The sequence below is a fragment of the Pristiophorus japonicus genome, chromosome 1 (assembly GCF_044704955.1).
Source record: "Pristiophorus japonicus isolate sPriJap1 chromosome 1, sPriJap1.hap1, whole genome shotgun sequence".
NCBI classification, from domain to species: domain Eukaryota; kingdom Metazoa; phylum Chordata; class Chondrichthyes; family Pristiophoridae; genus Pristiophorus; species Pristiophorus japonicus.
The window spans coordinates 351,073,635-351,098,694 of record NC_091977.1 but is presented as its reverse complement, the minus strand read 5'-3'; the positions used below and the strand labels follow the sequence as shown (position 1 = coordinate 351,098,694).

At 45.1% G+C, this 25,060-nt stretch overlaps 1 protein-coding gene across 4 annotated transcripts in view; it reads right to left on the bottom strand.

Moving 5' to 3' along the window:
* Window positions 1-25,060, bottom strand: part of LOC139273519 (collagen alpha-1(XV) chain-like) — a 539,503-nt gene that overhangs the window by 257,855 nt on the left and 256,588 nt on the right. For all 4 annotated transcript variants that reach the window (XM_070890449.1, XM_070890476.1, XM_070890459.1 and 1 more), the window contains exons 6-8: window positions 15,844-16,030; window positions 9,224-9,327; window positions 7,251-7,277 (exon numbers count right to left, since the gene is read on the bottom strand). In XM_070890449.1, the coding sequence (XP_070746550.1) occupies window positions 7,251-7,277; window positions 9,224-9,327; window positions 15,844-16,030 (318 nt within the window). The remainder of the gene's footprint in view (window positions 1-7,250; window positions 7,278-9,223; window positions 9,328-15,843; window positions 16,031-25,060) is intronic.

Sequence of the window (25,060 nt, the reverse complement as noted above, 5' to 3'; positions counted from 1 at the left end):
TCCTGGCCTAACTAGTCACCGGGAGCCTCTGGCAGGAGAAGGCTGGTATTACAGCATGACATTCAACATAGATATTGACGCCTGACCCTTTTTATTTTTATAACACCACAAATATCTTCTATTCCCAAGGGGAAAAAAGTCTCTTAACAGCATGACAACGGGTTAGAATCAATGCAACAATCTCTGCAGTTGTGTCCATTTTATCACGCTGAGGCCGTAGAAAACCCTGAGCATTGCTTGCTCTGCTTTTTGTCCTACCATTGGAGCCATGGTGTGAAGAGTGTCCATGGCCACACTGCTTGGCTCTGTTGGGATCCATGTACACAGAGGGTCACTTTCTGACTTCTGGTGAGTCGCTCTACATACAGGAAGCAAAACAGGTCGAATCCATTACTCAGTCACTGCCTTCCTGCCAGTTCGAGGAATGGAAAGGACTTGTGTTCATGCAGTGTCTTTTAGGACCTCCCAAAGCACTTCACAGCCAATGAAGTACTATTGAAATGTAGTCACTGTTGTAAAGTAGGGAAAAGCAGCAGCCAATTTGCACGAACCATCTCCCACAAACAACAATTGACCAGTTAACCTGTTGTCGTGATGTTGGTTAAGGGATAAATATTGGCCAGGATACCAGGAGAACTGCCCTGCTCTTTTTCAAAATAGTACAGGTGCAGTGTCCAGAATCCGGAACCCTCGGGACCAAGGCTGTTCCGGATTCCGCATTTTTCCGGACTTTGGAACGTCTTTCTGATGTCACGAATCCAGAAACACCCGAGCCCAGGTTCTAATATTTCCAGATTACGGAACGTCAGAAAGAAGGGGGGTGGGGGTGCTTACTGAGGAGCTGTTCGGGTCGCTGGCTCTGTCAATGAGGTCGTCGGGTGGAGCCCCGCTGCCACAGAGTTGTTCGGGCGAGGCCCTTTCGCCGAGGAAGTGTTTGGGGCGGGACCCCACTGAGGAGGAGCTGGGCGGGCCCCGCCGCAGTGGAACTATTCGGGCGGCCCCATCGCGGAGGAGCTGTTCGGGCGGGCCGACGAGGAGGCCCCGAGGTAAGGGCAGCGGCGGTGAGGGGCGGTGAGGCGAAGCCCGAGGTCGGGCAGCGGCCGGGACCTTGAGGTCAGCGGGGTCCGGATTCCGGAACATTTTACGGATTGCGGACGACCTTGCCACCAATCGGTCCGGATTCCGGAACATTACGGATTTTGGACACTGCACCTGTACTGTGGGGTCTTTGACATCCATCTGAGAGGGCAGACGGGGCCTTGGTTTAGACTGCTCATCTTTTCAAAGGGCTAGTTTAAAGGATGAAATGTTTTGGGGAATACAAGACTGCGAACTCTATTTGATTTGTTGGTGAATAATTTATCCTGACATTAATAGGGGAAGATTTGTAAGGATAAAAGTCTCTCCAGGGATGATGGAAACAACGGTAGTGATTGGTTCACCCTGAATCTGCTGCATGTTTTTTCATGCAGCCAGTCCACAGTTATGCGATTTATTTCCAAAAACCGGGAGAGTATTTTCCTAATTTACCAGCAAGAAGTCTGGCTAAGGATGATCTTGAAGCAGCTGTAGGAAAATAACAAAGTAGAAGGCAAAGATCTGAGGCACTGGGACACAGTTCAGCATTGCAGCTCAGATCTTCTATCTTCTAGCTTTTCTATAAACAGGATGGTTTAACATTGAAAGGAAAAGGAGACGGCAACATTGTCAGGGCAAGCTATTAGCAAACATTAGTGACAAGGGTTGTCACCTCTGGTTGGACGTATTCTAGAGACTTCATCGCATAACCTCTTATCTCCAACTGCCTCGCACAGTCAAACAGGCTTTTCTCCCCCATCTCCAATTTTATTTTAACTAATTAAGAAAGTGTACATAGAAAATGAAAAAAAAAACATTTTTTTAATAACCCCATGATTTTTCTCCTGGGTTGCTGTCAGCAGCATCTGGGAGATTAATCTTTAATTCCTGGAGACTGCAAGACAATCATAGAGGGTTAGCAAACCCAGTACCATGACTAGGGTCCTGAATGTAAAGAAAGGAAACTTCGATGGTATGAGACGTGAATTGGCTAGGATAGACTGGAGAATGATACTTAAAGGGCTGACAGTGGATAGTCAATGGCAGACATTTAAAGATCACATGGATGAACTACGACAATTGTACATCCCTGTCTGGCGTAAAAATAAAACGGGGAAGGTAGCTCAACCGTGGCTAACAAGGGAAATTAGGGATCGTGTTAAATCCAAGGAAGAGGCATATAAATTGGCCAGAAAAAGCAGCAAACCTGAGGACTGGGGGAAATTTAGAATCTAGCAGAGGAGGACTAGGGTTTAATTAGGAGGGGGAAAATAAAATACGAGAGTAAGCTTGCAGGGAACATAAAAACTGCCTGCAAAAGCTTCTATCGATATGTGAAGAGAAAAAGATTAGTGAAGACAAACGTAGGTCCCTTGCGGTCAGAATCAGGTGAATTTATAATAGGGAACAAGGAAATGGCAGAGCAATTGAACAAATACTTTGGTTCTGTCTTCACTAAGGAAGACACGAATAACCTCCTGAAAATAATAGGGGACCGAGGGTCTAGTGAGGAGGAGGAACTGAATGAAATCCTTATTAGTCACGAAATTGTGTTAGGGAAATTGATGGGATTGAAGGCCAATAAATCCCCAGGGCCTGATAGTCTGCATCCCAGAGTACTTAAGGAAGTGGCCCTAGAAATAGTTGGATGCATCGGTGGCCACTTTCCAACATTCTATAGACTCTGGATCAGTTAGAAACATGGAAACATAGAAAATAGGTGCAGCAGTAGGCCATCCGGCCCTTCGAGCCTGCACCACCATTCAATAAGATCATGGCTGATCATTCCTTCAGTACCGCGTTCTGCTTTCTCGCCATATCCCTTGATCCCTTTAACCGCAAGGGCCATATCTAACTCCCTCTTGAATATATCCAATGAACTGGCATCAACAACTCTCTGCGGTAGGGAATTCCATAGGTTAACAACTCTCTGAGTGAAGTAGTTTCTCCTCATCTCAGTCCTAAATGGCTTACCCCTTATCCTAAGACTATGTCCCCTGGTTCTGGACTTCCCCAACATCGGGAACATTCTTCCTGCATCTAACCTGTCCAGTCCCGTCAGAATTTTATGTTTCTATGAGATCCCCTCTCATCCTTCTAAGCTCCAGTGAATACAGGCCCAGTCGATCCAGTCTCTCCTCATGTGTCAGTCCTGCCATCCCAGGAATCAGTCTGGTGAACCTTCGCTGCACTCCCTCAATAGCAAGAACATCAGAGAGGCTGCAAAGAGATTTAGATAGGTTAAGTGAATGGGCTAAGGTTTGGCAGATGGAATACAATGTCGGAAAGTGTGAGGTCATCCACCTTGGAAAAAAAAACAGTAAAAGGGAATATTATTTGAATGGGGAGAAATTACAACACACTGCGGTGCAGAGGGACCTGGGGGTCCTTGTGCATGAATCCCAAAAAGTTAGTTTGCAGGTGCAGCAGATAATCAGGAAGGCGAATGGAATGTTGGCCTTCATTGTGAGAGGGATGGAGTACAAAAGCAGGGAGGTCCTGCTGCAACTGTATAGGGTATTGTTGAGGCCGCACTTGGAATACTGCGTGCAATTTTGGTCACCTTACTTAAGGAAGGATATACTAGCTTTGGAGGGGGTACAGAGACGACTCACTAGGCTGATTCTGGAGATGAGGCGATTACCTTATGAGGACAGATTGAGTAGACTGGGTCTTTACTCGTTGGAGTTCAGAAGGATGAGGGGTGATCTTATAGAAACATTTACAATAATGAAAGAGATAGACAAGATAGAGGCAGAGAGGTTGTTTCCACTGGTCGGGGAGACTAGAACTAGGGGGCACAGCCTCAAAATATGGAGGAGCCAATTTAAAACCGAGTTGAGAAGGAATTTCTTCTCCCAGAGAGTTGTGAATCTATGGAATTATCTGCCCAAGGAAGCAGTTGAGGCTAGCTCATTGAATGTATTCAAATCACAGATAGATAAATTTTTAACCAATAAGGGAATTAAGGATTACGGGGAGCAGGCGGGTAAGTGGAGCTGAGTCGACAGCCAGATCAGCCATGATCTTGTTGAATGGCGGAGCAGGCTCGAGGGGCTAGATGGCCTACTCCTGTTCCTAATTCTTATGTTCTTATGTTCTTATGTCCTTCCTCAGATTAGGAGACCAAAACTGAACACAGTATTCCAGTGGGGCCTCACCAAGGCCCTGTACAACTGCAGTAAGACTTCCCTGCTCCTATACTCAAATCCCCTTGCTATGAAGGCCAACATACCATTTGCCTTCTTCACCACCTGCTGTACCTGCATGCCAATCTTCAATGACTGATGAATCATGACACCCATGTCTCGCTGCACCTCACCTTTTCCTAATCTGCCGCCATTCAGATAATATTCTGCCTTCGTGTTTTTGCCCCCAAAGTGGATAAGCTCACCTTTATCCACATTATACTGCATCTGCCATGTATTTGCCCACTCGCCTAACCTGTCCAAATCATCCTGCAGCCTCTTAGCGTCCTCCTCACATGTCACACCACCACCCAGTTTAGTGTCATCTGCAAACTTGGAGATATTACACTCAATTCCATCATCCAAATCATTAATGTATATTGTAAATAGCTGGGGTCCCAGCACTGAGCCCTGCGGCACTCCACTAGTCACTGCCTGCCATTCTGAAAAGGACCCGTTAATCCCGACTCTCTGCTTCCTGTCTGCCAACCAGTTCTCTATCCACGTCAGTACATTACCCCCAATACCATGTGCTTTGATTTTGCACACCAATCTCTTGTGTGGGACCTTGTCAAAAGCCTTTTGAAAGTCCAAATACATCACATCCACTGGTTCTCCCCTGTCCACTCTACTAGTTACATCCTCAAAAAATTCCAGAATATTTGTCAAGCATGATTTCCCCTTCATAAATCCATGCTGACTTGGCCCAATCCTATCACTGCTTTCCAAATGTGCTGCTATTTCAACCTTAATGATTGATTCCAACGTTTTCCCCACTACTGATGTCAGGCTAACTGGTCTATAATTATCCGTTTTCTCTCTCCCTCCTTTTTTAAAAAGTGGTGTTACATTAGCTACCCTCCAGTCCATAGGAACTGATCCAAAGTCGATAGACTGTTGGAAAATTATCACCAATGCATCCACTATTTCTAGGGCTACTACCTTAAGTACTCTGGGATGCAGACTATCAGGCCCTGGGGATTTATCGGCCTTCAATCCCAACAATTTCCCTAACACAATTTCCCGCCTAATAAAGATATCCTTCAGTTCCTCCTTCTCACTAGACCTTCGGACTCCTAGTACATCCTATGGATTGGAGAGTAGCTAATGTAACCACACTTTTTAAAAAAGGAGGGCGAGAGAAAACAGGGAATTATAGACCGGTTAGCCTGACATCGGTAATGGGAAAAATGTTGCAATCAATGATTAAAGATGTAATAGCAGCGCATTTGGAAAGCAGTGACAGGATCGGTCCAAGTCAACATGGATTTATGAAAGGGAAATCATGCTTGACAAATCTTCTAGAATTTTTTGAATAAGAACCAGTGGATGTGGTGTATTTGGACTTTCAAAAGGCTTTTGACAAGGTCCCACACAAGAACTTAGTGTGCAAAATATTGGGGGTAATATATTGACATGGCTAAAGAACTGGTTGGCAGACAGGAAGCAAAGAGTAGGAATCAATGGGTCCTTTTCAGAATGGCAGGCAGTGACTAGTGGGGTACCGCAAGGTTCAGTGCTGGGACCCCAGCTGTTTACAATATACATTAATGATTTAGACGAAGGAATTGAATGTAATATCTCCAAGTTTGCAGATGACACTAAGCTGGGTGGCGGTGTGAGCTGTGAGGAGGATGCTAAGAGGCTGCAGGGTGATTTGGACAGGTTAGGTGAGTGGGCAAAGGCATGGCAGATGCAGTATAATGTAGATAAATGTGAGGTTATCCACTTTGGTGGCAAAAACAGGAAGGCAGAATATTATCTGAATGGTGACAGATTAGGAAAAGGGGAGGTACAATGAGACCTGGGTGTCATGGTACATCAGTCATTGAAAGTTGGCATGCAGGTACAGCAGGCAATGAATAAGGCAAATGGCATGTTGGTCTTCATAGCGAGAGGATTTGAGTATAGGAGCAGGGAGGTCTTACTGCAGTTGTACAGGGGTTTGGTGAGGCCACACCTTGACGATTGTGTACAGTTTTGGTCTCCTAATCTTAGGAAGGACAATCTTGCTATTGAGGAAGTGCAGTGAAGGTTCACCAGACTGATTCCCGGGATGGCAGGACTGACATATGAAGAAAGACTGGATCGACTAGGCTTATATTCACTGGAATTTAGACGAATGAGAGGGGATCTCATAGAAACATATAAAATTCTGACGGGACTGGACAGGTTAGATGCAGGAAGAATGTTTGCGATGTAGGGGAAGTCCAGAACCAGGGGTCACAATCTAAGGATAAGGGGTAAGCCATTTCGGACCGATATGAGGAGAAACTTCTTCACTCAGAGAATTGTGAACCTGTGAATTCTTTACCACAGAAAGTTATTGAGGCCAGTTCATTAGATATATTCAAAAGCGAGTTAGATGTGACCCTTACAGCTAAAGGGATCAAGAGATATGGAGAGAAAGCAGGAATGGAGTACGGAAGTTGCATGATCAGCCATGATCATATTGAATGGTGGTGCAGGCTCGAAGGGCCGAATGGCCTACTCCTGCATCTATTTTCTATGTTAATGCAAACTCTTGTGAATTAATCGCGAGACACACGATTTAAAATTTTAAGTTTAGCCCAACTCACGATCTCGCGATTCAACAGCGAAATCTCGCAATCCTACAATCTCGACACTCCCCCGCCCCCTGCTCCCGAGCTGCTCCCCAGTCCCAATCCTTTTGATTGCGCCCTCCTCCTCTGGCCGCTCCCCAGCCCACACGAGATCCCTCCCTCCCTCCTCTCTGCGGCCTACTGCCTCATGTGCTGGGAGTTTTCAGCATTTTCTGTTTTTATTTCAGTTGTCTCTTCAAACTATTTATGCTTCAGATCCTCACTCTGTGATTCATGATGCACTATATAACAGAAGCACCACAGACATTATTAGCTTGATTTTACAAGTCGCACTCCCAGGGCAGGGCTGGCAGCATGCACCACAGGTTTGACAGCTTCACATTTACTTCATTTTAAAATATGCTATTTTACATCTACGTACCTTACTTCCTGGATCACCCTTTGCACCCTAAACAAGAAGAAAACAATTCTTGTCAGCTGAAAAATCCCATCAGATCAACCAGTGTATACACAGTACAACATCTGCATTGCAAACTATCGCAGGTTTAGGTTTCTATTCAATCATGCACTTTAATGAGAAATGTGCATGTGTGTCTCTGTCTGGGGGAAACCATCATGTGTATGTGTGGGGATGAATAAGATTATCCATATCTATATTCTAGAGTAAAGAGTAATAGATCTAAATATGACTTACATTACCTGTAAGAATCGTCAATGGAAGGGTCCCAACTGTAAATAAGTGGCCTTAAAATAGGCAGGGAGAGCCGTGTACCGGGAGAGCCGTGTACAGGGAGAGCAGTGTACAGGGAGAGCCATGTACAGGAATAGCTGTGTACAGGGAGAGCCGTATACAGGGAGAGCTGTGTACAGGGAGAGCTGTGTATAGGGAGAGCCGTGTACAGGGAGAGCTGTGTACAGGGAGAGCCGTGTACAGGAATAGCTGTGTACAGGAAGACCTGTATACAGGGAGACCTGTGTACAGGGAAGCCGTTGTACACTGTGCTCCCGATATTTGTCAGGTTCACACCCTGTATAGCACCTTTGGGAAATCATTGCTCAATTAACCTATGAAACACCATTTTATTTACTATTCCATGAACTCAGATGCATCCGTCTTGTCGAGGCAGTAATGGAGCTTAAGGAGGGGACAATTTCTGCCTCGGAATATTTTACCACAAGGGACTGTTGAGATAAAAACTCGAACATCATTTAAAAGTGAATTTGATAAGTATTTGAAAAAGAAAAATATAAAAGAATATGGGGAAAATGCATGGTAATAGGATTGGAGTCGACAGTTCCAGTTGAAGAGCCAGCACAGGTGGTCATGGGCCAAATGGTCTCCTTGTGTGCTGTAATTTAAATGGCTCTATATACTAGACCAGCGACTGCAGCTCATTGAGCATGCCAGTTCTAAAGGCTTCTGGGAAGCTGCATTTATCGAAAGGATAAATGATGTAATAATGATCTAAACTACTGCCAACTTCAATAGGTAGATAAATAAAAGTTGTGGTGTGAACTGAGCTTGCCTGGTACTACACGGCTACAAACCTCAGCTACACAGCAGAGCCACAATTCGGGAATATTTTAACATAAATCGATAGAGGGACAAAGCTGGCTTTATTCTTTCTCGTTACTGGCCAGCTAGGCCCCAATGAAATTACTTCTGCAGCAAGTGTGAGGTCAGTATCATGTAATATAAATCAGGGTTAATGTGGTCTTATGGACAAGTTTTGATCGCCTAAAGAGCAATTTTAAAGATTTTTGCCCTGTATTTGGCCTGGTTTTTTAGTCTGTTATTATTCACCTTTTCCAGGAGATTACATAACTCGGGAGGGGTGGGGAGTGTATATATTGTGATGCACAAGGTATTCCAACTATGTGAGACAGGCTGGATGGACCAACTGGTCTTTTCCTGTCTGTCTTTTCTGTATGTTCATAGCACTGAGGACTTCAATTAAACTGCCTATCACCAGAGGGAGCCAAACTTTCATCATGGTTACTTTCCAATTGCCAACCAAACAAGGCAATATCTCCCATCTTTATAAGTAGATTCAGAATAATACACTTTTTTTGGATTCGATTTATTTCTCAAGATCTCCCACCCACACCCAATGAGTCCTGACAAGTTGCTGGTAAACACACACCAACAGTATTGCCCCATTATTATAAATGCGATTACCCACGCCAGCTGATACCCCTATTTAAAAACACGCTGTGCACCTAGTGCAATTCAGACCTCGTTCCTGATACCCTGGGGTTTAAAAGCAAGGCACAGTAGCTGTAGATGTTAAAAGCAATCTGCTTTCATAAAAATCATGGCTATGGAGCCCTCCTGCCCATGGGTTACAAGTCGTAAACAATATTGTCCTGTCAATCCCCAGCTTAATGATTTACCTTGTCACCTTTCTCACTGTAAAGAACTTCACTTCCAGATCCAGTTTCTCCTTTAGGTCCTGGTAGATCCTGGTCATCCTTTGCACCTCTTTGTCCTGGAGACCCTAGACACAAGTCCAATTCAGTAAATTAACATCAAGACATGGCTAAGGTTGTGCAAAAAGCTAAAACATTCCTTCTGATGCCACAGTGTTCGTCTTGTAAATTAAATTTTATTCAAAACTAATGAGCAAACTAATTCCCTAGTGCAACTGGTCCCGCTCATGCTTTCGTTGAAAACAAAGCAGAATCATTCAGGATCGAATTTGAACGGGAAGAAATTATCCAGACGGCATGTTTGAGTTTCAAAGCTTCCTCCCCTCTGCTCCAATGATGGGCTTGATGCCAACCTTGAAAGAGCACTCCCTACTGCACTCATGTTAGTCTTTCGATTTCTCTGTTTTGGGATCCCTGAGGCCTCTCTTGAGTGATACTGCCAATGTGATGACAAATTAAGACAGCTTCTGTGCTGTGGGCCAACAGGATGCGGAGTTAAACTGCCCAACTCATTGCACGTAGAATCCTTACAGGAGGCAGAAAAAGAGACATGTGATCACCACTCAAGGTGTGATCTGCCCAGGGCACTGTACACTTTGATTATCACTTCTTGTGACTTGTTTTCTATTGGTTCATCTGTATAATTCAACATCCTATTATCTTTGTTGATTGCTGCTCTCCATAGATTGGACGTGTTGAGTGTTGAGTCTACTTAAGACTCCTAGGTCTCTTTCAGCTTTCTTCGTAGCTATTTCAACACCATTCATGAAATAAACCTCTTGCTTATACTTCCTTCCGATGTGCAGTATTTTGTATATTTGGGATATTTTGGGATGCAGTTTATGAATAATTTGAGACACGACGTATTGTACGTCTAACGTGCATGGGAGGAACAGGTGACTTTGGCCCTATGGTTCCCAAAGTTCTTCACCACTGAGGTTTTCCTCGTGTCATGTCTGGCTCTGTTGTAGACTAATTGATAGAGACTGATTGCTATGATTAGTCAACAACTCCATTATCGTTGTATAATGTGACTTCCGGGATAGTAGAAGGTGAACTACATGGACCGTGGTCTTTTATCGTCGAGTAAATCCTATATTTCTGAGCACTTGTCTGCATTAAACGTCATCAGCCATTGATCTACTCATCGGACTTACTTTGCCCAACTCACTCTCAGCTCTTTCCTCTAATTCCATTGCCCCTCACAACTTGGTGTCATTTGCAAATTTGGCCACTGTGAGTCCCTGAGTCCAAGTCCTTTATGTAAACAAGAAATAGTACTGATCCCAAAACGATGCGCAGGGGCATTGTACTCAATACTCCGCTCCATCCGCACATAACTACGTTAACGAGTACTGGTGGCTGGCTAGCCTTCAGGCAGTTCCTTATCCGATCTCAGGGTCTAACCCAAGTCTGTGCAGCTTTTCAGTTTAACTGATAACCTTTCAAGAGGGACTCGTGTCAAATACCTTTTGGAAGTTTAGAACTACCATGACTGTGAATTTTCTTGGGGCTGCTCCCGTTCCTGCTCAGCTGCTGTAAATTCGCTGGAGTGTGACGCAATTCCTGTCAACACCTTTCTGGGGTTCAACAATTATAATGCACAGTAGCTACCAGGGCCGCCTCTTTCCATCAGCAGTGCTTCAATGCACTAGGAATACGAGTTTTTAAGTTAATTAATCCAGTCATGATGTGCACAATGTTTATGCAGAAGGACTCAGCACAAAATTGGAAAAAGTCCATTTTGACTGACAGGAAGTAACATGACTTACTGTATGTACCCGTCAGGTAAATGACAGAAAATCTATCAGCAGATTTTAAATTCCTCGAGAAATAGCCGGTGAGGTTTACCAGACGATGAAAGCAGAAAATTGCCAAGCTTATGCCCCTCTTCCCATAATGAAAGCAGAAATGCATAGTACAATTTAATTCACAAATATGAAATACAGATGTCAATTTCAGCTTTCATTGCAGGGCACAAAAAGGAATGTGTGCCTGGCTTGTCTAGCTGTCTAAACTATTTTCAATGTTCACAGCTTGCAATTTACCTCAGCAATGTGAACTTCAGCAAATCCAAACCACCAGCTGTAAAACCTGACCCTACGAGCACCAAGTACATTGAAAAATAAAATCTTTAGAATGGCTTCCACCTGGAATCTCTCTTCGCAGCACTTTCTCACCACCTGTGCAGGAGGTTTAGGATTTGAGCTGTCAGATATTTTTTTAGATTGTAATATTTCAATTCACCACTAGAGAGAGCACTTCACACTTTGCACTAATGCTTTTTTTTTATTTCTTCCTGGAATGTCGGTGTCGCTGGCAAGGCCAGCATTTATTGCCCATCCCTAAATGCCCTTGAGAAGGTGGTGGTGACCCGTCTTCTTGAACTGCTGCAGTCCGTGTGGCGAAGGAACTCCCCCCGTGCTGTTAGGGAGGGAGTTCCAGGATTTTGACCCAGTGACGATGAAAGAACGGTGATAGATTTCCAAATCAGGATGGTGTGTAACTTGGAGGGGAACTTGGAGGTGATGGTGTTTCCAGGTGCCTGCTGCCCTTGTCCTTCTAGGTGGGAGAGATCATGGGTTTTGGAGGTGCTGCCGAAGAAGCTGTGGAAGGAAAGTCATTGATGAAGCAGCTGAAGATGGTTGGGCCTAGGTCACTGCCCTGAGGAATTCCTGCAGCGATGTCCTGGGGCTGAGATGATTGGCCTCCAACAACCACAACCATCTTCCTTTGTGTTAGGTATGACTCCAGCCAGGGGAGAGTTTTTCCCCCTGATTTCCAATGATTCCAATTTACGAGGGCTCCTTGATGCCACATTTGGTCAAATGCTGCCTTGATGTCAAGAGCAGTCACTCTCGCCTCACCTCTGGAATTCAACTCTTTTGTCCATGTTTGGACCAAGGTTGTAATGAAGTCTGGAGCCGAGTGGTCCTGGCGGATTCCAGAGTTTTAGGGTTTTAGGTAGTGTATCGTTCTCACTTCCCTCCAATTGAAATATTAATAGCAGAGTTTCTAAATAAAACAAATTCACCTTTTGTGGGGTTATTCATGAGGAAACATTGTTTTTTAGTTATTGAGTAAAGAAAGAACTTTCATTTATATAGCACCTTTAACTACCTCAAAGCAATTCACAATCAATGAAGTACTTTTGAAGCGTAGTCACTGTTGTAATGTAGGAAATGCGCTAGCCAATTTGCGCACAGCAAGCTCCCATAATCAGCAATGTGATAAATGACCAGATCATTTCTTTCAGTGAGGTTAATTGAGGAACAAAATTCTAGTTGTGCCAGCGCCTCACTCAACAAGCTGCTTCTAGAAATGTTTAAAGGAAAACTGCATCTTTAGTTTTCTTATAGCTGTACTTCTGCCCGCCATAGAAACGGCCCACATTGGAAATGAAAATCGGGTGGGTTGGATACGGGTGGACAATCGGCCAAGCCAGTGCACCACCCAAGTGATGAAGGCATAAATTACCCACTAGGTATTTTTGGCTCTTGTGTTTCAGACTACTCCTGTAAGTGAGCCTTAGCTCCCTATGTGCATGGGCGTGCCGATATCTAGGCAAAATATCAAAGATTGCCAGGGATAATAAGCATAGACTACTTTAGGTACTGGTTCTACCCCATGGCTCTGCGGGATACGCCATGCCTTCAAAAATGGCAGATGGAGACAGTAGACCTTGTTTCGAGCTTTACCTGCCTAAGAAATTTATTAAACTGAGATTGATAGATTATTTGTGAGGCAAGGGTATTGAAGGTTTAACGGGAACAGTACCATAGTGGTTATGTTACTGGACTATGACCATGAAAATACTAGATTTTCGTAAAAACCTATCTGGTTCACTCATGTCCTTTAGGGAAGGAAATCTGCTGCCCTTACCCGGTCTGGCCTATATGTAACTCCAGAACCACGGCAATGTAGGTGACTCTTAACTGCCCTCTGAGATGGCCTAGCAAGCCACTCAGTTGTACTAAACTGCTAAAAAGAACAGCAGGTCTCAAGGGCAATTAGGGATGGGCAATAAAAGCTGGCCTTGCCAGTGATGCCCACACCCCAGGAACGAAAACATTTTAAAAAGGGTTATGGAACCAAGGTTGGTAAATGGAGTTCAGACAAACCAGCCATTATCTATTGAATGGTAGAACAGGCTCGAAGGGCTGAATGACCTACTGCTGTTCCCATGTTCCTTAACAGGGCAATGGGCTTTAAGGGGATGAATTGCCCCGAAAATCTGTGTCCCACTGAAGGCCTCGGCCAAGAGCAGTGCCATCAGCACATCAGCAAAGGAAGATGGTTGTGGTTGTTGGAGGTCAATCATCTCAGCCCCAGGTGATTGGCAAAAGAGACGATATGAGAAAATACATTATTACATAACGAGTGGTTAGGATTTGGAATGCGCTGCCTGAAAGGGTGGTTCCTCAGGGCAGTGTCCTAGGCCCAATCACCTTCAGCTGCTTCATCAATGGCCTACCCTCCATCATAAGATCAGAAGTGGGGATGTTCACTGATGATTGCACAATGTACAATTCCATTCACAACTCCTCATAAAATGAAGCTATCCATGCCCGCATGCAGCAAGACCTGGACAACATTTAGGCTTGGGCTGAGAAGTGGCAAGTTACAATTGCAAGTGTCAGGTAATGACCATCTCCAATAAGTGAGAGTCTAACCACCTCCCCTTGATATTCAATGCCATTACTGTTATGTATGTAAACCTGTAATTACCATGACTAACCACCAGACGGCTTATCCCCTGGAGTCACAAGGGATCCCACAATCCTTTGGGAGTACCTGTATATAAGGAGGCCTCACAGGCTAGAGAGGCATTCTGAGATCTGTAATAAAGGACTACGGTCACACTTACTTTGAGCTTGCAGTATCTAGTCTGACTCACCTGGAATATTGTGTTCAATTTTGGTCTCCCAATCTGAGGAAGGACGTTCATGCTATTGAGGGAGTGCAGCGAAGGTTCACCAGATTGATTCCCGGGATGGCCAGACTGACACATGAGGAGAGACTGGATCAACTGGGCCTTTATACATTGGAGTTTAGAAGGATGAGAGGAGATCTCATGGAAACATACAAAATTCTGTCGGGACGGGACAGGTTAGATGTGGGTAAACTGTTCCCAATGTTGGGGAAGTCCAGAACCAAGGGACACAGTCTAAGGATAAGGGGTAGGCCATTTAGGACTGAGATGAGGAGAAACTTCTTCACTCAGAGAGTTGTTAACCTGTGGAATTCCCTGCTGCAGAGAGTTGTTGATGCCAGTTCATTGGATATATTCAAGAGGGAGTTAGATATGGCCCTTGCAGCTAAAGGGATCAAGGGGTATGGAGAGAAAGCAGGAAAGGGGTACTGAGGTGAATGATCAGCCATGATCTTATTGAATGGTGGTGCAGGCTCGAAGGGCCGAATGGCCTACTCCTGCACCTATTTTCTATGTTTCTTTATCTAAGACATAACAATTACCATAGTCGAATCCCCCACCATCAACATCCTGAGGGTTACCATTGACCAGAAACTTAACTGGATCATCCACATAAATAATGTGGCAACAAGAGCAGGTCAGAGGCTGGGTATTCTGTGGCGAGTGTCTCACCTCCTGACTCCTCAAAGCTTTTCATTATCTACAAGGCACAAATCAGGAGTGTGATGGAATACTCTCCACTTGCCTGGATGAGAGCAGCTCCAACAACACTCAAGAAGCTCAACACCATCCAGGGCAAAGCAGCCCGCTTGATTGGCATCCCATCCACCATCTTCAACATTCACTCCCTCTACCGTCAGTGCACCATGGCTGCAGTGTGTACCATGTATAAGATGCACTGCAGCAACTTTCTAAAGCTTCTTCGGCAGCACCTTCCAAACCCGCGATCTCTACCACCTAGAAGGACAAGGGCAGCAGGCGCATGGGAACACTATCACCGGCAAGTTCCCTTCCAAGTTACACACCATCCTGACTGGGAAATATATCGCCATTCCTTCATCGTCGCTGGATCAAAATCCTGGAACTCCCTCCTTAACAGCACTATAGGAGTACCTTCACCACAGGGACTGCAGCGGTACAAGGTAGCGGCTCACCACCACCTTCGCAAGGGCAATTAGGGACGGGCAATAAATGCCGGTCTTGCCATCAACACCCACATACCGGAACAAATTTTAAAAAAGGTAAGGATTAGGGGCAGGATAGAGGGAAAGGAAGGCCATTACAAGGAGGCTACAGGAAAGCGGCTGTAAAACAGGCAGGCAGGAGAGAAATCCATTGGGGGTCCCCCCCACCCCGCCACCATTTACATGCAGTGCTAGGGGACCCTTGGCAGTCCTGGTGGGGTTGAGTGGAGGGAAATACAGTTGCGGAGAGCGAGACGCAGGTGGCGAGTCAGCAGCAAGCCTCAATCCCTGAAATCTCTTTAATTTTCCACTGCTCTCCCATTCAATGCGAGCTAGGGTCCCAGGAGAATTCCAGCTAGTGTCTAACAAGAGCGATAGGGAATCTTAGAACTATTGTAAAAATATATTAAAATAAGAAATATCACTTTTAAAATCAGGACAATAAAATTATTAATATAATATGCTACCTTTTTCTCCTTTTACTCCTAAGTCTCCTTGCTCTTCATAAGGTGGCCTCTCTCCGGACGTTCCCGATGTAGTCATCTCCTGGAATACAGCTTCCAGTTGTCCTGAGGAACTCTCGATCTCCTCTATGACAGAAGCTTCAGTAGGGGGCTCCTTGACTGGCCCACTGAATACATCTGCCTCAATTAGCTAAAAAGGACAAAAATAAATCTCAAAAATCATAAACTAGGACTGCAGTGGATATCTTTAATGCACCATTTAACTCTAGCTAGACACTTCATAGCATCTCACACTACACCAGAGTCAATGGACAACAATCTACATTTATATAGGTGTCTCACAAATGGAAATAAACAGGGAAATGAATGCCGTGGCTGGAAGGAGATATTGGACCAAACGTACAAATGAAAATAACGTTTTGGAGAAGGCTTTTAAAGGAGAGAGAAGAGGTGCGGGCAGGAAATTGCAGAGAGTGGGGCCGAGTCTGCTGAAGGCTGCTCTACCAATGGTGGGGTGAGGGGAGGACACACTAAAGAGCAGACTCAGCGCGTGGGGTATATGAGGCGGAAGGAGATTGCGGAGATAGGGTGGGGCAAGGCTATGGAGGGATTTGATGTTGAGGACAAAGAGTATAAATTTAACACATCAGAGAATGGAGGGGGAGGTGAAAAAGTGGAATCACCCTCTAATATTCCTGGGGGTGGATTTTCTGGTGATGTGTGCTTCTGTTTTCACCCCGGAGGGGCGGCAATGGCGACAGCGAGCTCTTCTGGGCGGGCAGCCAGCTTCCAGCGCCCTGCCGGCGTTTTCGGGGCCAGTTTTGGAGGGGCGCGGAGCATTACTGCCCGGAAGAGGCGAGCCGGTGTGCAACGCCCCAGGTTGCGACATCAGCTCGCTTTTTGACTCCTGGCCAATCCGTACACCCCACAGCACGCCCTGCTGGGAACGCCTGTGAAAGCGGGTGGTTCAACCTATACCGCCTGCAGGGAGGTAAGTAATGCCGACCTCAGGTTAAGTGTGATTGGTTTTTCTTTTAATTTTTTTTTGTGATTTATGTTGTGGGCAATGTATTGGGAATGTTTTGGGTGTTTTTATTTCCAGGTTTTTCTTTTTCTCCCCAGGCCTCTCTCAGAGCGCTCCCGGGCCAGCTGTTTAGCTCGGGATTTTCGCATGCTCAGCCGGCCTAGCACTCTAAGAGAGGTGTACAACGCCTCCCTTAGTACTCTGCCCCAGATTCAGGGCCCAGCTGCCCAATTTTGATAACTGAGGCGCAAACTGTTCCCGGGCACAAACTTTACTGCCTCGCCGCCATTACCTCCCCAAATTCAGCATAGCTGAAAATCTAGCTGCTGGTCTTTAAATACCTGTGAATGCAAAATGTTTGCTTTGCGCTGCACTTTTAACTTTCATCATAACACTGTTTCCATCGTGTGAAGCTGAGCCCACTTCCAATCAACACTATCTATCCAGGAGAAAATCATCTGGTTCTAAATGTTGAGTTTGGTTTAAAGTAACCTTGTAAAGATTCAGACAGCAATAAGTTTTATTCTAATATTTATTTTCCACTAACAAACATCAGAAGTGTATTTTATAAAGACAACACAGCATTTACAGAGCAGCCTATGACCTGTGCTCTAATGCGACCAGGCATTGAGTACTCATTCCAGATTGACCGGACATCAAGGTCCCCATTCCAGATTGACAAAATATCAGAATCTCTATTTGAAATTGACAAGGCGTCAGGATTTCCATTTGAGATTGACCATGCTTTAGGATCTCTGTGATAAGTGACCGGTAAATTTGTTTCTAATGGTGTTTATTGTAAGAATAAAAATTGGCCAGGACACCAGAAGAGCTCCTGTGCTCTTCCTCAAATAATGTTATGGTCTTTTTTATGTTCACGTGAGATGGTAGACGAGACCTTGATTTAATGGCGCAGACTCTGCTGAAGTGATGCATCTTGTGGTGAGCGCCATAAATTGGATTTTTTAACCTAACCCTTAATTTAGTGTTATTTTTGCATCGTAAATTGCTGGAAATGCGATTTGATAACAGCGCGGTGACATCAACTGGGCATTTGGAAGCTCCTGAACGTCGGGTCCAATGTTCCTTAACCAATTAAATTTAAGGATAGAGAAAGAAACAGCGAATGGCGGAGAAGGAAATAGGGTGACTTAGAGTTAAATTATATACAGAAAGAGAAATAACTAGAGGGAAAGAAAGAGTGTGAATTGAGGAAGAGAGAGAAAAAGAGTCAGAAGGAAAGATAAGAAAAAATAAATAGTATTTATTATAAAGAAAACCTCTCGGAACAAGTTACTACCAGCAGGAGTGAGACACCACAGTTTTTGGGCCTCCAAGGTTGAGTGTCATGTCAGGACCATAAATCATGTCACTAACAGAGTTTTTACGACATGAATTATCCAGTCCTAAATGGCTACAGCAAGATGAATTTGTACTAACGTGTAAATTTCATGGCACTCGATGGGGGGAGTTTGAACCCTTCATGCTGGGCGGTAGAGGGCTGGAGGGTAGGGTGTTAAAATTTAAAAAAATCTGAAACCTGACCCCAACCTGCCTGAAACACGCCCACTTCCGGTTTTAATAGAGGTTTTAACCCGTAAATATTGGGTCCAATGAGTTGACGAGATGGTAAGTTTTTCCGTTTTGGTAAGGCTAACGGCCAGCAATTTGTGGAGGATTGGAACTCACAGCGTAACTTTTCTTTGCCACAAATTGCTGTTTTTAGGCACTAATAATAACAGGCACCGTGAACTCGGCATTATTTTTCCAGCAATTTCTGGGTCAATCTCTGATTCAAAAAACAGCACCTCTGACAGAAAAGCACTCACTTGGCATTGCACTGAAATGATGTGCTCAAGTCTCTGGAGCAGTGAGAGTGCTACCACCAACCATCATAAATTAATCTATCGTTGACTGTGATGTTGCTTCAAGGGATTAATGCTTCAAGACAGCAAAGAGTTAATGCTAGAAGGCTAGCCAAAAAAGCAACATCTTGCAGATGATCAGGAGGGCTCATTATTGGATTATGGATAAAGGGGGATGTTGCACAGTATTGTATGAGAGTACTGGGAACAGAATTGATGCTGGGTTAAGTGCTTAAGAGGGGGTTTTGCATTTCTGTGGTTGCTAGCCTGTAATTTGATGCCCATTCATTTTAAATCACAGGATGGCGAGTGTGAAAGTAGAAAATCCAGGCTTTAGTTAAAGATGGTTTGCAAATCCAGCTCCTTAGCATTTGGCCTAAATGTCCCTAATTAGAGGTTTACACACTAGAGCGTAATATGCACGGCGAAACACTAATTATAGCCTGGTTCACAGCACACATCAGATATGATTTTTGTAGCCCAAGGGGAGGCTTGATGCAATCATGAAGGAGAAGGGAAGAGAGGGATACAGGGGCAGGGTAGGAAGAGGTCATTCAAGTGGGAGGAGGCTCATGTGGGGTATAAACAATGGCATAGACCAGTTGGGGCGAATGGGCAGTCTTTGTGCTGCAGATTATGTGTATTAGATACAATATTAACCTGAATGGCAGACCTACTGTCAGCAGGCTTAGAACCACTTCTGTTACTCCATGGATCCATCCATTGGCTGTGTCCAACAGGTGCTCATGTTGTATCCAGTGCATCTTCGAGATCCAGTTCACAAAGGTATATCAAGCTCATTTCTTTGACCAACAATCCAGCAATCCAGAATGTTTTCTTATGTTGGCTGTGAGTTGATCTCTCAAGGATACCGTAACTTATCCACCACTTGGCTAAGTGCACGCTTGCCATAGTGAGAGGGAATTCCTGATTACAGGGGAAATTTAAATTGGGCGGTTTCTGCAGCGGGCAGTCGATCCACAAGGCTAGTTTTTCACCTGGGCTGCAAGTTGAAAATCTTCCTCACTGAGTCCAAGGACCCGATATTAACCCAGAGATAGGACGTGGCGTGCGAGGGAGTTAGACGGCACCCAGGCTGCAGCATCGATGGAATGATGTGTCTGCGGGTGTGTCGTCCACCCACATGATGCAATTTTCTGGCCAGTATTTGAAGGCTCAGTCCAGCTCTGCAAGGGAGGCCGAGGAAGAGGACTGAGGAATGTATAAAGAAAAGTTCCCACTTGAAACAATCTCTCCAAAGAGAGGGAAGGTGGCCCCCAGGTTCTTTGATGCTTCACTGGAGCTAATGCTGGTGCAGTGAGGTCCAGTAGGGAAGTGTTGTTCATCACAAGTGGGAAGAAAAACCTGCTGCCATAATCAAGAGGGCCTGGATTGAGGCGGCTGAGGAAGTGAGCAGCAGGAGTGTGATGCCAAAGAAAGACTTCGGGCTAAAAGTTCACTGTTCTTTTAAGTTTTTCTCCGTCGCATGGGTCGTGGTGGAGGTGCCATCGATATTTGAACACTTTTTTTCCCTCTGGGTGGATGTAGTCGCGGCTGAGGGGCTGAAGTGCCCTTGCAGTGGCTCAGCCGCCCCGATCACACATCATGCTAATGATGACAGCATGTCACTGAGAATGTGCTGACTCATCACAACGTCCCTCCCCTTCAGTTAAAGGAGAGAGCCGCTGCGAGCTCGGCATATTTTTAAGTTTGGTTCACTGGGCCACCAGCGAGGGTTTCGGCCAGGCCAGCGGCCCGACTACCGAAGGAGGGGTGCCAGGCTGCCTGTTGGCAGTCCGGCCGAACCTGGGGCATAATTGTCGGCCCAATCTGGCAGTCGGCCGACAATAAAAAATAAAATGGTGTCGCCGGCAGCACCACCTCTCCTTTAAGGGTGCTGCGCCGCCAACCAACAAGGAGTGCTCTGGCACAAAAAGCTGTCAGGGGCACTGGCTGGTGTCGGCGCCACACCCGTGGGCCAATTCCGCAAAATAAATATTTCCCGCGGAGCAATTTCGAGAAGCAGTCGCCGCCGGTCAGTAAGGGGTTGCCGCGGCGGGAAAACAGGTAGAACGGTTCCCTACATCGCTCCGTCCCTAATGAAGGGCAATTTGCAAAATGGCGGTCCCTCCACGGAGACTCGGCAGCCATTCCACACCGACATGTGGCTGCTGCTTTCAGGCGGCCAGAGGCCTTATCGGGAGGGGCAATTTCGGCCCCTTGGATTTTATATAACGCCTTTCACAACCTCAGGACATCCCAAAGCACAATAAAGTACTTTTGAAATGTAGTCACTGTTGTAATGTAGAAATTGTGGCAGCCAATTTGCACACAGCAAGCTCCCACAAACAGCAACGTGCAAATGAGCAGATAATCTGCTTTTAGTGATATTGGTTGAGTGACAAATATTGGCTAGGACATCAGGGAAAGCTCCCCCACTGTTCCATGGGATCTTTTATGTTCACCTGAGAGGGCAATGGGGCCTCGGTTTAACGTCTCATCCAAAAGACAACACTTCTAGTGCAGCACTCCTCAGCACTGCACTGGACCAACCTGGATTCTGTGGTCAAATCCTCTGAAATGAGACTTGAACCCACAATCTTGTGTCTCAGAGATGAGAGTGCTACCCACTGAGCCACAGCTGCCAAGGACCTCGATTCAGTGCAGAAAACACTTCAATGAGATAACTAGGTCACAAAGGGTCCGCAACCATCCTTCTTTACCCATCTCCTACAATGCATCTCCTTCTACGCCCTCTTATCCACCCTTCACCATATGTTGGGAAGGAGATATATCGACTGGCCCTTCCAAATAACACTTTGGTCGCCTGCTTAAATCCATTTGTGGGAGGCCAACTGAAATACCCTCAGTACATCTCCCGTGGCAGCCTGCAAGGATCAGAGGTGTAAAAGTTGAGGGCGGATGTCACTTTCACTACCATGTCATGGCCACCTGGTCCAGTAGCCAGAAAGTCTTCCTCTAGGATTCTGTAGAGGTCCGCGACCACCTGCCTTGACAGTCGGAGCCTCCCGAGGCACTGTTCCTCAGACAGGTTAAGGAAGCTGAGCCTTGCTCTGGACACCCTGTGAGGTGGGCAATGCTTTCTGCATGCATGGACCCTGTGTTGCTGCCTTCCTACAACACCTTCTTCAGCAGACCCTTGTTACTGCTGCTCCTCTCACTTCTCCTTTTCTTCACTCCAATAGAGTGCAGCTCCAGTAACATCCATAATCAGCTTATTGTGTTTTTTTACCAAATACACAACCCAAAGCAAACAGTGATCACTGAACCATAGCCCCCAATAAACTGAAAGAGCACCTGTGAGTGCAGCAGCTTTATTCAGATCGAGGCCCCTTACCTTTTAGCACACTGACCACTTACCAACTTGATGAGCCTCGGTGAGTGACCGACTCCCCAATACTCATTGCTGTTAATATTGTGGCAGTCTGGAACATAGCGGGAACACCATTCCCGGCAGCAGGCTAAGTGGGCCAGGCGACCATAATCGGAGGAGGGAGGAGAAATAGAGGCCTTGTGGGCACTCCTGCTCCTCCTTGCCATCAAGGAAACCTAACACATATATTTTTTTAACTTAACCTGCCTGGGCCACGATGCCCCTCTGACAGGTTTGGCCCAATGGGGAAGCCATCGCTGCTCCCCTGCTCACGCTTCGGACAAAAATTGCAGATTGGATCCTGATGACATCATCGGACCCAATCTGCATATTTGAAGCAGGGCCCCGCTGCCTTCCTGCGATCGTCGTGCTCACATGCACAAAAGAGCAGGTCAATATCAGGAACCAGTGAGATCAGAGGGGCTAAGGCACTGCCTTATTTTAACTGCCACCCCTCCCCATAAACCCGGCTCGGTCTACGCCAGGCAACCATCAATAGAGAGTTATTGAAAGTCTGGATCCAATAGTTTCTGTGATTTTTACATTTAAAATGCTCTTTAGTGACCACGAATCCCATTTAAAATAAAAATGGATTATAGCACTGGGCAGCAGTCGACTGAGAACAGAGTATTTCATCATGTGAGAATGATTATGGTTGGTTTTCTTTTTATCCTCTACTGCTTTACGCCCAATTCTTATAGGACATTCAGCCCCTCGAGGCTATCCTGCCATTTAATTAGACCATGGCTGATCTATACCTCAACTCCATTTACCTGCCTTGACACCATATCCCTTAATACCCTTACCCAGTGAAATCCATAGGTATGCTAACAATCCCGCCCTCCCTACGGAGAAGCAGCACTTGTAACTCTGCCTCTGTCTCGCAGGCACAGCTTTTCCAGAGTGTGGGATCACCCCCTTCAAAAAAAAAGAGAGCTGTGTTTAAAATCTTTAATCCGCTTTGCAACTTGCTTTAGTGGCTATAAAATTATAGAAAAATATTTAATTCTGCAATTCTTTCTGGGAATTTGTAGGAAAATTCTCATTGCTGAAACTCCCAATGATGAAAATTTGACATAATTTGCTTGTTTTCAACCTCCATGTCTTAAATTGAGAAGCTGCATTGTTTAAACTGAATCGAGGTTTGTGGGAAAAGGAACTGAAGGTATCTTGAGGTCAGTTACTGACAATCGCTCGCTTAAAATGCCAATAATTAAAAGTCAGAATTGTACATGTTGCTGAGCAGAATGCAAAACATCGACTGATCTTGGCAATCGTGGGTCTCCTTGAACTTTGTCACAGCAAGTTACTAATCTCAATTGCTCTCTTTCACAGCTAAAAATCAACATTTTCTTCCTGCTGCATTAATACATACTTGTCAGCTTTTCTGTCTAATTAAATATTATAAAAGACTTCCTGTGATAATCACTACCTTTTCTCTCTCCATATATGTTTTTTAAAATGTACATCGACTTCCTCCAACACTGCAAATCCTTTGTTAGCACAAGGGATCTAAATGGAAGAAAAACTGGGGCAGCGCAGCTTTAACCATTTTCTAAGTTGGTTACCAATTAGAAGCCTCCCAGGCATATGACCATTGGACAAGCCAAGTCATATAGCGTGATGATGGGGTGATTAGCTAATCACAAAGAGCCTCACTGTAGCTGTGCCCCATGCTTTATACACAGCCAGCTTTGTTTTACAATTGCAAATGCAGGCGCTATTCTTTATAAAGGCAAATCACTTAAGTTTCAGTTAACGAATGCAATTGGTTGGGATGGTGAGTCCTCCATGAAGGGAATCTGTTATTTGCTGGAAATACCTCTCTGAACAATGGTTCCTCCATTTATTAGGGGCCTAATCCCACAGTATGGAATGAGAGGAATGTGCCTGCCTGTATCTTTGTCTTTTCAAGTTTAAAAACAGACAACTCCGAGCATTAGTTTACCTGAATCGCCATAGGAAATGAAAGGAAAATATTGCAAATGCTGGGAATCTGAAATTAAAACAGAAAATGCTGGAAATACTCAACTGGTCAGGCAGCATCTGTGGCGAGAGAAACAGAGTTAACATTTCAGGTTGATGACCTTTCATCAGAACTGGAAGATGTTAGAAATTAACATCTTTTAAGAAAGTTCAGATGCATACGATAGGGTAGAGGGCAGGAGTGATTAAATGCCAAAAGAGATGATGGTGCAAGACAAAAGGACGTGTTTCTATATTTGTCCTATCATCACCTCCTTTTGCCTTTCAATTCCTTATGCCTTGCACCATCATCCCTTCTGTTATTTAGTCACTCCTGCCTTCCACCCAATCACAGGTTCTTTTCCTGCTCCCTTTTCCTTGACCGTGTACTTGTTGAAAAACTGTTTATGGCTAACATCTTCCAGTTCTGATGAAAGGACATCGACCTGGCTCTGTTTCTCTCTCCACAGATGCTACCTTACCTGTTGAGTATTACCAGCATTTGCAGTTTTAATTTCACCACAAGAAATCTTTGTTTTATCATCTGTCATCGTCCGTTCTTCGGTATCGAAGAAGACAGACGGAATATCATCCCTTTTTTTGCAGTGAGTTCTTTGATGATTGATGAGACCTATCTAATCACTCCTGCCTTCCGCCCTATCACAGGCCTTCCCTTTTGTCGTTTCCCCCCCACCCCCCCCCACTTTCCCTGCTTCTGAACTTGCTTAAAACCTATCAGATCTGTAATATTTTCAGTTTTGATGAAAGGTCATTGACCTGAAACATTAACTCTGTTTCTCTCTCCACCGATGCTGCCTGACCTGCTGAATATTTATAGAATTATCTATATATTTTGCAGATTTCCAATATCTGCAGTATTTTGCCTTTTTATACTTTGAGTTTGGTATGCAGACTGATGCCTCTCTTGTCGTAGAGGCATTCACGGAGTTTTCCAAACACTAAGTTGGCTTT